The 13151-nt window shown below is 35.1% G+C and overlaps 1 protein-coding gene across 1 annotated transcript; it reads left to right on the forward strand.

Moving 5' to 3' along the window:
* LOC107634409 lies at positions 5293-6403 on the forward strand. The gene has a single exon (XM_016337919.2). It carries the CDS (start codon positions 5572-5574, stop codon positions 6220-6222), a length of 651 nt encoding a protein of 216 aa, XP_016193405.1. The 5' UTR covers positions 5293-5571; the 3' UTR covers positions 6223-6403.

A 13151-nucleotide genomic window follows, 5' to 3' on the forward strand; every position in this document is an offset into this window, starting at 1 on the left:
CGGAGAGATGAGAGGGGTTGAGAGAGAGTGGGAGGCAAGAGGGTTAGAGAGAGAGAGAGAAACTCAAATGAGGAAGAAGAGGGTTCGCAGTTCGAATTTAGGGTACAATTACCGTTGGATTTACTGGTGGATAAATTCGACAGTAATATGTTGCGAGTTACCAAAACACAGCGTCTCACTAAGTGGGTTTACCATCGGATTTTTCCGCCGGTAAACCCAACCCTATATGTCGTGCCCATTTTCCTCGTTTTTTCTTCAATTATTACCGGCAGATTTACCGTCGGAAATGAGAATCCGCCGGTAATATTTTAACATGATGAATTTCACGCCTAAATCGCCAGTAAAAACTCTGTTACTCTATGATGCTAAATCTGAAGATATTCAGCGTTTTTCTTGTAGTGGTGACTACCTCAATTGAACCTACCTCAGTTGTCCAATGGTTGGACATTTCTCATACACTCAATTTACACAGCAACACCTTAACACACAATTGCATTCTCAGCAGGACATGCATTTACAAATCACTCACTCTCGTCATACATCACATTCTACAATTTTACATGAATTGCATCATGAATGTTTAGCACGATTACAAACTATTACACCTTCACAACACATCGAACATACAAATTCAAAACATATTAATCCACCAGCACCACTTAGAAGATCAAATAGAATAAAAGAGTTCCCAATGTATCTTCAAAATTTTTAATGCGCAAATAATATCTCTACTCATTAACTGATGCATTCATCCAACTACAAATATTCCATATCTAATTCTGTCTCTTATTCTACACTATCCACTAATAAATTGTCTTTTTCTCTCGGTGTTTCCACAATTGATGAGCCCAAAACCCACAAAGATGCTATCACTCAAGAATGCTAGAGAAAGGCCATTAGTGTGGAGCTTTTGGCCTTGAGCAAACTAAAACCTAGAATCTTACACTTTTACCACTATGCAAGAAAGCAATTGGTTGTTGCTAGGTATTCAAAGTCAAGTTCAACCTTGATGGTTCGATAGAGAGGCACAAAGTACGATTAGTTGCGAAAGGCTACATATAATGGTATGGTTTGGGCTATTTGGATACTTTTAGTCCAGTAGTCAAGATTACTACTGTGAGACCAATACTGGCCCTCACTACAACTAAAGGTTGGTATTATCATCAACTTGATGTTAGTACGACCTTCTTACATGGAGAATTGAAGAAAATCATGTACATGAAGCCTCCACCACGGTTACCTATCTCTTCAGCTAACTTGGTTTGCAAGCTTGATAGGTCCTTATATGGCCTCAAACAAGTTAGCAAATAATAGAATCTCAAATTATGCTTAATCTTCACTGCTAATGGTTATAAATAGTCAAAGAATGACTATTCCTTATTTATCAAAGCTATCTCATTTTCTTCTTTCACTATTATATTAGCTTATGTTGATGTCTTGGTCTTTGCAGAAAATGACCTTGCAGAAATTTAGTCAATAAAGTCCATTCTTGATAAATAATTCAAGACTATGGACTTCGACAATTTGAAATATTTTCTTGGCTTTGAAGTTGCAAGAACAAGTGTAGGGATCAACCTTTATCAGAGATATACATTAGATTTATTAGAGGAATGTGGACTGTCAAGTTGTAAACCAACCTCCACTCCCATGGCCTACACTCTTAAATTGTCAAAGGAATCAAGTTCACCATTAATTGATGTATAGCAGTATTGTAGATATTTGATAGGTTAGTTTACTTCACAAATACACTATTAGACACTTGTTTTGCAGTGGGAAAGCTTAGTGAGTTCTTAAGCAAGCCCTCCATTATCCATCTTCAAGCTGTCTATCATGTGTTAAAGTATATCAAGTCTACATTAGCCTTTGGACTATTTTTTGCAGCTAACTCTAAGCTCAAAATCTCAAAATTTGTTTATTCAAATTGGGCATAATCCTAACATGTGTTGCTCTATCATTGGGTTCTGCTTCTTCTTAGGTTCATCCCTCATCTCCTAGAAGAACAAGAAGCAACCCCACCATATCCCGATTATTCTCTGAGGCAGAATACAGGTCATTAGTTGTAGCAACCTATGAAGTTCGCTGCTGTTCTTATCTACTCAAAAAAGTTCACATTGATCACCCTCAACCAATTTTTCTCTACTGCAATAGCCAATCATCAAAATACATTGCACCCAATCCTGTTTTAACTTTGATGAGTTTGGAAAACTCTAATTTAATTTGATGATGAACAAACATTATTAAAATAATTAATTACAAAATTATTAATTTGATTTTAAATCATACTTGCTTAATTAATAATTTTATTGGTGCAGATTTTGATTATGTGCCGAACAGAAAAGAAAAATTATTGCAAGCCCAATGTGTTTGTAAACATTCAGCTTTGGTTAAAATATTTAAGTAACTTGGCTGAAACAATATTTTGATATGGGCCAGATTCTCTTTATTTTAGTATTAGCCCAACTCAAATGGTAGTGGAAAACCCACTAAGCTTGATCCGAATTCAAGAAAAAAAGGAGAAAGCAAATGATGTGCCTTATGCTTCCAACGGATCTCATTCTTTCTATCATGTGATGGAATTCAAAATTTTATTAAGGAGAGTTAATGCAGACCTTGGAACAATGAGAGAGAAATTGTAATTGATTTGATTGATTGCCTTGATGAGGCACGCTACCTAAAGCAAAGGGAAGTAATTAATTCATTTTTAATTCATCAAATTCATTTGATTGCTTCTCTTTTTTCTTTTACTCTATCTACTCTCTCATCTCTCTTCTTCTTCGGTCACCTCACAGAGAAAGAATGGAAGCTAAGCCTAGCCACTGAAAAGAAGGAGAAGCAAGTTACAAGACCATTGTAATGATGGCAAGAAAAAGAAAACAAAAAGTATGTTGTGGCTGAGATTTTCATCACTTATGGTAAGATTTGGTGAAGAGATCTCAGCTTCTCCATACCAAAAATGAAAGAAGAAGATTTCGGTCAGAAGAGGAAGATCCTTAGAGGGATGGCTTGTCTCTGATTTTGCTCAACCACCACAGGAGGTAGCTACAGTGGCTACGTGATGGAGGAGGCAGAAGTTGGAGTAGATGAAGCTGTCATCATCATAACTCATCAAGGGCTAGGAATCCGTCTTGGAGGGCAAGGCAAGATGGAGGGCTCGGATTGATGAAGATTGGTGACCAAGGAAGGACTAGAGGTAATTGCATGTTGGGTTTTGCATTTGGTTATCTCTCCTCTCACTCTGGCCGAACCGGTTTGCATGAAGAAGAAGAAGTTTAGCTTGGTTTATTTGGTTTCAACCGTGGAGGCTTCCCCCTATATATAAGGGAGAACAGCTAGGGCTTGAAGGAAGGAGTGAGAGTGCAAGGCACATGATTCTCAGAGCTACCTAAGCTAACAGAATTTCTTCTCCTTCAATGTTTTCTGTTTTGTATTTTTCTGTTTAATTTTGTCTGTCTTGAGTCTCATGAAAAAAGACAAACAATGAGGTTTGTAAGAAAAAGCCATAGAGCGAAAAAAGGCAGAGTGCACAAAATTAAAAGAAAAAGCCATAGATGTCCTTAGAGGTCCTTTGTACATCTGTGTTGTGTTTCATGATTCTGTGGGAATCCCCTTATAAGTTGGGTTAGCACTTAGCAGTTGAAAGCTTGGCTGTGACCAAGTCAAGTTCGGGATTGGGGTTTAGATTCTGGACTTGTCCCGGATAGGAAGGGTAGTTCCTAGGGAGAATTGGTGTTTGTAATCAAGAACGATTATAGTGAAATTCCATCATCATTGTGGTAGAGACTGGATTTAGGCTGCGCTGCACTTAGCAGCTGAACCAGGATATATCTGGGTGTAATGTTCTTCTCTTCTACTCCATTTCTATTTATGCTGCACAGGAGATAAAACTGAAAAATATCTCGTGCCGGGTCACGAGATAAAAAAAAAAGTCTCGTGACTAGGTACGAGACAAAAATAAAAAAGTCTCTAGAAATTGTTTCAAAGACCAAAAAGTATTATCAAGTGAAAAAGGGGCCAAGATTCAACCCTCCTTCTCTTAGCCACTGAAAACCATCAAACTTCTAACTTGAGGAACATATTACCTGATTGTATATCTTAGAATTTAGCTTATCTATATAGTTAGGAGTTAGTAAATATTATCATTAGACGACTAGTTAGCTAAGATATTTTGTAACCTGCATTGATATAAATTAAAAGGTAATTAACCAACAAAATTAATTGAGCTTACCATTATAAGTATGATACTGAGTCCAAAAGCTTCTAGCTAATAAAATTTCTTAATGTATGTGATATCATTACATATTAGAAGTCCACATCACTTATGTTACATTTAAAATAATAATATTCAAAGACCATGTGTGTTACAAGAAGATTGGTGTGTATGGAAAGTCAATAATGATAAAAACAATGGTCAAGATCAGAGTCACCGGTGGATAGCTACAAAGTCATTCAACAAATTTATTAAAATCGTAGTGTTTACATATGCACTCATTACTTAATCCACATCATCAGATGAGTATGTTTGCTTAAAAACATAAATATAACTAATATGATCTGAAGAGTTGTTAAGTAATTAAACTTTTTAATACAAAAATGGTTGTTGAGATAATTATGTCAGCAATATGATTATTAATAATATGCATATGCTTTCTGATAAGAACATGAAAACGACTATTAATCAGTTGATCTTTATTTTTACACTCACAACCGTTATTATTTTAAAACATTAACAGAAATTAATATACGTGTTTGTCATTGCTTTTCTTTCCATTAATGTGACCCGAAAGACAAAAAACTGTATATATAACAGTTAAAAAGCAATGGCGCGCTTAGTTGGCAATATTTTTTATATACAAAAGCTTTTTTGGTAAATCATTAATCATATTCTCAATCGAGTTTGAACTTTTGTCTGTTTTAAACCAAACCAACCATAAAAGCCACATGTTTAATTAATAAATAAAAGCATATCGAATTTTACTAACTAATTAAAATAATTTAAAACTTGTTTAACTTAAATAAAAATCTTGGATTATATATATTGTTAACTACCAAAAACGTCATCAAATTATTCAAACGTCGATAAAAATACGCAAATTTTACTATCGACAAAAATGTCTTTAAATAATTTAAAAACGCAGTAAAAATGTTCAACAATAAATATGTATTTTTAAAAAATATTTTAAATTGAATTTTAATATGATTTTTTTATAAAAATGAGATATTATTAACGTAGTATTTTTTTGTGGTCATTCATAAATATTCTATTTTCACAATAGCAAAATTTTAAATAAAAAATAATAAGTGTGATTGTGTGAAACACTTTCTTGGACCCCAAACCCTTGAACAAAGTAGTTTGGTAAGAACGAAGAAACAGCCAAATGAAAAAAAGAAACGTCAAAGCCATCAACATATTATAACATAATTTTATATATAACCTCCGATTAAACCTCCACCACATTCTTAGTTGCAGTTTCATCTGTCTATATATTCATATATCTCTTCAAGAAGCTAAAGGGGCATACCAAAGAGAAGAAAGAATCTCATCAACCCAGAAGTGATTAAGCAAAACGCGCCATGGTATTTGAAACAGCTTCTTCTTTCATTGCCAGCTGGCTCACACCCACTTGTCTCTTCGTCTTCGTCAACCTTGTCATCGGTACCATAGCCATCGTTTCTCGTTTCGCCACCCATCATCAACGGCAGCGAGTTGACTCTTTGGGTCAACTCGTCCGTTCTACTTCTCTTCTGGACCGCGTCATGTCCTTCAACCTCTATTCCTATAAAGATGATGGACATGATTCAGTTCAGGAGAATCACGATTTGGTCCAACAAAGTCCGGATCAATCTGTGTTAGACCAAGTCAACTCCTCCCAAAGAATGGATGACTCAGCTCAACATGAACTGACCCGGACTCCATCTTTGTTAGAAAGATTAAAGTCAATGAAATTTTACAAATCAGAGTCAACAAAGAATGTTAAAGAGGAAGAACCTGAATTCGGATCCGGACACCAACCCAATGCTACAAAGGACGGGTTGGGTCGGGTGAATTCGGATGAGGATAGAAGAATAAGGAACTTATTATTGAGAAGGTGGGAGGGAGATGAGTTATTGGGAGAAGAAGTGGACAAGAAAGCTGATGATTTCATCAACAGGTTTAAGCAGCAGCTTAGGCTTCAGAGGCTTGATTCAATACTACGTTATAGAGAGGTGCTCAAGAGAAATTAATATCCATGATGGAACAACCTTTTGGATTTCATGTTTCAATTATTTATTTTGATTTAATGCATGTGATGTGTAATAGGATGAAGAAATCTACACTACTTTAGTAGATTTGATTGACGTGTACACTCTTTTTGCAATTAAAACTTAGATACTAACATATCTCAACCATCAATACTATGAGATTATAAATTTTATATTTATACGAAATTGATAATTGAGAATATTAACGTCTAAATATTGATAAAAATTATGTTAAATTATATTTTTTTACCAAACGAGCTTATCACAAAAGATTGAAGCAAAAAAAACACAAAGTCATAAAAGCTATCACGCAATGTAAAATAAATGAAAAGCTACCCTCTATTTTTCGTCTTATTAGTTATTAGTAATGCATGTTTTGGTTGGATTTTTTTTTTTCCTTCCTATTTTTCAAGCGGAATACAAATTTTAATCCTTTAATATTTGGCTGAAGATGCAACTTTAACAGGCACCGCTTAATCGTTTATCTGGTAACCGTTATTTTATTTTGTTTGTTATACTCATGAATATACTTTAAACCTAAAATGTTATTTACATACATATTACTCTGATGAGTTTGAAAACTCCAAGTTAATTTGATGATGATGAACATTATTAAAATAGTTAATTATAAAATTATTAATTTAATTTTTCTTGGACTGAAAAATTAGTTAGCCCAACGTGAAGCCAAACATTTAGTTTTGTCCAAATTAGTAATATAATGTGTGGCTGAATCATTGTTTTGTTTATTGGGCCAGATTTATTTAAATAAGCCCAAAAATTAGTATTTACTACAAGACCAAAAGGATTGGTCCGAATTGAAAAGAGAGGAAAAGGAAAGATTGCATGCTTGCAACGGATATACACATTCATCATTTGATGAATTTCAAATTTTGATTAAATGCACTTAATGCAGACATTGGAAATAGGAAAGAGAAAGTGAAACTTGATTTGATTGCCTTAAGTGTGTTACACGCTTCTAGGCGTGGGTTTTGGAAACTTAATTTATTTCATTCTCTTTCTTAACTTCACTAAAAGCATTTCAATTTCTCTCTTCTCTCTAATCTTTCTTTTTGCTTTCGGTCACTTCACAGAGGAAGCATGGAAGCTAATGCAAGCTATCAGAAAGAATAAGAAGCTAGTAGCAAGGCCATTGTGATGATGGCATCAAGAAAAAGAAAATCAAAGGTATTGTGTAGCTGAGATCTTTGTCACTAATGGTAAGATGTGGTGAAGAAGACTCAAGCCTTCCAAAACCAAAAATGGAAGAGATCCATTCGGTCAGAGGAAGAAAATCCTTGGAGGCATGGCTCGTCTCTGCTTTTGCTCAACCACTACAGGAGGTAGCTACTGTAGCTACGTGGAGGATGAGGCAGAAGTTAGAGCAGATGGAGCTGTCATCATCAAGAACTCATCAAGGGTTAGGAATCCTTCTTGGAGTGCAAGTCAAGATGGAAGGCCCGGATTGATAAAGCTTGGTGCAAAGGGAAGACACAGAGGTAATTGCATGTTTGGTTTTACATTCGATTTTCTCTCCTCTCTCTCTCTGGCCGAACCGATTTTGGTTTGAAGAAGAAGAAGTTTAGCTTGGTTCAACAGTTTCAACCGTGGAGGCTTCCCCTTCTATAAATAAGGAGAACAGCCAGAGCTTGAAGCAAGGAGTGAGAGTGCAAGGCACAGAGTTCTCATAGCTACCTAAGTTAACAGAAGTTCTTCTCCTTCAATGTTCTTTATTTTGTAATTTTTCTGTTTAGTTTTGTCTGTTTTGAGTCCTATAGAAAAATGCAAACAGTGAGATTTGTAAGAAAAAGTCATAGAGCGAAAAAAAGGCAGAGTATACAAAATTAAAAGAAAAAACCATAGATGTCCTAGAGGTCCTTTGTACATCTGTGTTGTGTTTCATAATTCTGTGGGAATCTCCTTGCAAGTTGGGTTAGCACTTAGCAGTTGAAAGCTTGGCAGTGACCAAGTCAAGTTCAGGATTGGGGTTTAGATTCTAGACTTGTCCCGGATAGGAAGGGTAGTTCCTAAGGAGAATTGGTGTATGTAATCATGATGATTATAGTGAAATTCCATTATTGTTGTGATGGAGACTGCATGTAGGCTGCATTGCACTTGGCAGCTGAACCAGGATATTTCGTGGTGTGATTCTCTCTTTCTCTTCTACTCCATTTCTGTTTCTGCTACATACGAGATAAAACTGAAAAATATATCTTGCCTGGTTACAAGATAAAAAGAAAAAGTCTCGTGGCTAGGTACGAGACAAAAAGCAAAAAAGTCTCCAGAAATTATTTCAAAGGCCAGCAAGTGCTAATAAGCAAAAAGGGGGCTAAGATTCAACCCTCCATTCTCTTAGCCACTGATAAACCATCATACTCAAACGGTATGTAATTTTAGGAAAAAAAATCATAATTTACTTTATTTAATATTCATTAATTGTTGTTATTTTGGCTAATTTTCTTTGGTTACCAAATATTTTCGTTACTCAAATTTCTCACCACTTTTATTGGACTCTTCATTTCCTCATCTAAAATATTGTGAGACATTATAACATAGCAAGTTTTAACTTCCTTTTATTCCTGTATATATGCAATTTGAACCATCTTTTACCCTTGTCATTTTTTTCCTTAAAAAATTATTTATTTTTTAAATTGATTTTTGAAATTTTTCTTTAATTAAATTTGTTTTTATTTTTTTTAAAAAAAATCATGTTAGTCTTTTTATCATTTTTATTATTGATGACATCAAAATTTACTGATATAATATATTAAGTGATAACATACTAATTATATAATATACTCCTAACAATTGTAATTAGTTGTTATCATAATAAACTTATGCAGTTAGATCAAATCATCAATTTTAAATTGAGAGGATTTTGAGACATTAAAATTCTTTAATTTAAAATTACACTGATATAATTTTATAAACTTATTATACTAGTATTTAATTAAAATTGTCATGTATATATTGTAGTATCACTTAACACATTATATAAATAAATTCTGACATCATGAATAATAGAAGTGATAAAAGGACTAATATAACTAATTTATAATATTTAAAAGATGAACAATATTTTAGAGACGAATTTAAATATTTATTCAACAAATAATAGACTACCATCTTTTTCTACAAAATACTTGAATATGAACAACTAACATAATGATTATGGAAAATTTGATACATACGAACAAAATTCTGCTTGGCGAAATAAATCAAACAATGATACACGTTAACTCCATTGACTTAATTACTCCGGTAACACCACCAAGTAGAGGTAGATTCAAGAGAGAGGGTTTGAGTAATGGCCTCGGGAGTTGGCCTCTAGAAATTTAAAGAAGCATGTATATTATCATATATGTGCTTGAAAAAATCGAAAATTTTATATTGTTGTGATAACGTATAAGGTGGATGTCCATTAATGTTTGAGCGGTTAATTTTTTTAAGTGAAAAATTTAGATTATTAAAAAAAGACTGAAGTTAATGGTAGGAAAACTTAAGTAACAAATTTTCATTATGTTGAAGCTATCTCATATTAAATTTAATGCTCTTGATATATCTGGAAACAACTATTTATCATGGATATTAGATGCTGAAATCCATCTTGATTCAATGGATCTTGGAGATACCATGAAGGTTGAAAATAATGTATCCTAGAAGGATAAAGCCAAGGCCATGATTTTCCTTCATTGTCATCTTGACGAAGGATTGAAAAATGAATATCTCACATTAAAAGATCCTACATCTGTGGAAAGACCTTGAAGAAAGGTACAATCATCAAAAGACAGGATACTTCCTCAAGCCCGATATGAATGGACACACTTGCGTCTACAGGATTTTAAATCTATAAACGAATATAATTCAGCAATGTTTTGAATTACCATACGAATGAAATTATGTGTAGAAAAGATATCTGATAATGATATGTTAGAGAAAACTTTCTCAACCTTCCATGCCTCGAATGTGCTCCTGCATCAGCAGTATCGAGAAAAAGGATTTAAAAATATTCTAAGTTAATTTCTTACCTTCTTGTTGCTGAACGCAACAATGAATTACTCTTAAAAAATTATGAAGCACGCCAAACTAGCGCTGCCTGTAAGAACCGAGCTTAATTAATCGTTTAATTAAGTAATTAATATTGTCCAAATTAGGTTCCGAAAAATTAGAGTGAGAATTTGAGGATTTAAAGATGATTTTTGGACTCAGTAGGTTTTTTTGAGTCAGAAAATGTGTTTTCTGTGAAAAACCGCGAACCGACAGTTGAACCGGTTCAAGTCTGTCCGGTGCTGCGCGAGAAAAAGTGAAAACAGTAAAAAAAACCTTAGAAAAATATTAAAAATGAAAATCGGGCGTTAATTTAAAAGGTTTGCCCAAAGTTAGGCCAAACGGGTTAAAAACGCTAACGGGTTGGACCGGGCCCAAGCCCAACATATAAAAGGGTCCATTACTGAACCCATTCACCACAAACCACACTCAAACACACACACTTCAGCTGAGAAGGAGAAGAAGAGAAACTCCATTGTCACTATTCACATAGAGCTTCACAAGCTCATATCTTGAGCTACAGAGTTCCCATCGCCGCACCATTTGCTGCTACGCGTTCCTTGTAAAGAGCTCTACAAAATTCACCCAAGAAACTGGTAAGAAAATCTCGAATCCCTCTCAGTTCTTCTCTTCAAAATTTCGAGTTTTAGGGCTTTTGATTAAGTGAGGTTTTGTGATTTTGGGGTGTTTAGGTACACTCTAACCTTTGGTTAGCATTAGATTTGACATCCAAAACTGTTGGGCAAGGTAAGAGCTCTTGAAACCCTTGTGAGATCATGATTAAATTGAGCCCTAGGTTGATTAGTCATGATTTATGTGTATTATAGCTTGATTATTGTGAGTTTGGAAGCCTTTGGAACTTGTTGGTGCTTGTTGGAGTGGAATTGGAGGCTTGCTTGTGGTGGAAAGCTCAAATTGTGCTCATTTGGGGTTTTTGGCATATTGGGAATCGGCCAAGGTATGGTTTCGGTTTTCTCTATGTAGTATATAATATTCATGGACACTTAGGCTAGTGACCCATAGGATAGGTTTGGATTTATGTGGTGGTTGATGATGGTTGATTGATAATGTATGTTGAATTGATATTGTTATATTGAGAAATAATAATGTTGAGGTATGATGCTTGATGACTTTGAATGATTTTATATTGTTGGATATTGATATAGAGCATGAATGAGGTTGATGATGAGAATTGATAGTGGTAGAATGATTATTGGTGAATGTGTTTGGGGGAGGATTGACTTTGGTATCATATATTTGAGGTTTGATGGTTTAGAATGGTATAATATGTTATAAAAGGTATATTTTGATGGAAAATGGAGCTTGGAAAAGTTTTATTTGGTTTTGGTTGGTTCGAGTTGTGAAAATGAGGAAATTGGTGAATTGTGAATTTTTGGTAAAAGTTGGTTTTTGGTGAACTTTGTCTGATCATAACTTATGTCTCAGTTTTCAAAATTGGTTGAAATTTATTTAGAATTAAAATTTATTGAAAACCCTTCGAATCGATATAAAGATTGCAAAATTTGGATCTCTGTAGAGGGAGTTATGATCATTCAAAGTTTAGTGTAAAAATCTGAAATTCTGTAAAGTTACAGAATTTTGTGATTTCTGGTATGTACGCACGCATAGCCCTGCGAAATTTTAAACCTGTGCACACGCACAGACCTACACATACACACAGGCAGGGGAAGGCTTTCTGTTTACAGCGCTAGCACAGCTTGTGCGCGCACATAATCAATGAGGACTTACAACCTGTGCGCATGCATAGCCCTGTGCGCAGGCACAAGTTGGGAAGGGCAGTCTGTTGGGGCTGCTAGCACACCTTGTGCGAGCGAACAGACCTTGCAAAATTTGGTGCCTGTGCATACATACACTTTTAAAAATCTTCCTGGGTGTGCGCGCGCACACACCTGTGCGTACGCATATGGTGCACGAATTGTGAATCACACTTTTCACAATTCGTACCACTAACCAGCAAGTGCACTGGGTCGTCCAAGTAATACCTTACGTGAGTAAGGGTCGAATCCCACGGAGATTGTTGGTTTGAAGCAATCTCTGGTTATCTTGTAAATCTCAGTTAGGAGGTCAATTATAATTATCAGTTGACTTGCAAATGAACAAGGGAACATAAAATAAATACTTGGTATGCAGTAATGGAGAATATGTTGGAGTTTTGGAGATGCTTTGTCTTCTGAATCTCTGCTTTCTCCCTGTCTTCTTCTTCACGCACGCAAGGTTCCTCCTATGGAAAGCTGTGTGTTGGTGGATCACCGTTGTCAATGGCTACCATCCAACCTCTAAAAGTTGTTTAAATACTAAACTAGTAACCTAGGTTTACAGAAAATGAACAAACTATGATAGATGGTGCAGAAATCCACTTCTGGGGCCCACTTGGTGTGTGCTGGGGCTGAGACTTAAGCTAATCACGTGCATAGGGCTGTTTTGGGCGTTCAACGCCATCTTTGGATCCTTTTCTGGCGTTGAACTCCAACTTGTAACTTGTTTCTGGTGCTGGACGCCAGACAGCAACATGGAACTGGAGTTAAACACCAGTTTACGTCGTCTATCCTTGAGCAAAGTATGGACTATTATATATTTCTGGAAAGCCCTGGATGTCTACTTTCTAACGCAATTGGAAATGCGCCATTTGGAGTTCTGTAGCTCCAGAAAATCCACTTTGAGTGCAGGGAGTCAGAATCCAACAGCATCAGCAGTCCTTTTTCAGCCTGAATCAGATTTGTGCTCAGCTCCCTCAATTTCAGCCAGAAAATACCTGAAATCACAGAAAAACACACAAACTCATAGTAAAGTCCATAAATATGAATTTTGCCTAGAAACTACTAAAAATAAACTAAAAACTAACTAAA

This window comes from Arachis ipaensis, chromosome B03 (genome assembly GCF_000816755.2).
Source record: "Arachis ipaensis cultivar K30076 chromosome B03, Araip1.1, whole genome shotgun sequence".
NCBI classification, from domain to species: Eukaryota; Viridiplantae; Streptophyta; class Magnoliopsida; order Fabales; family Fabaceae; genus Arachis; species Arachis ipaensis.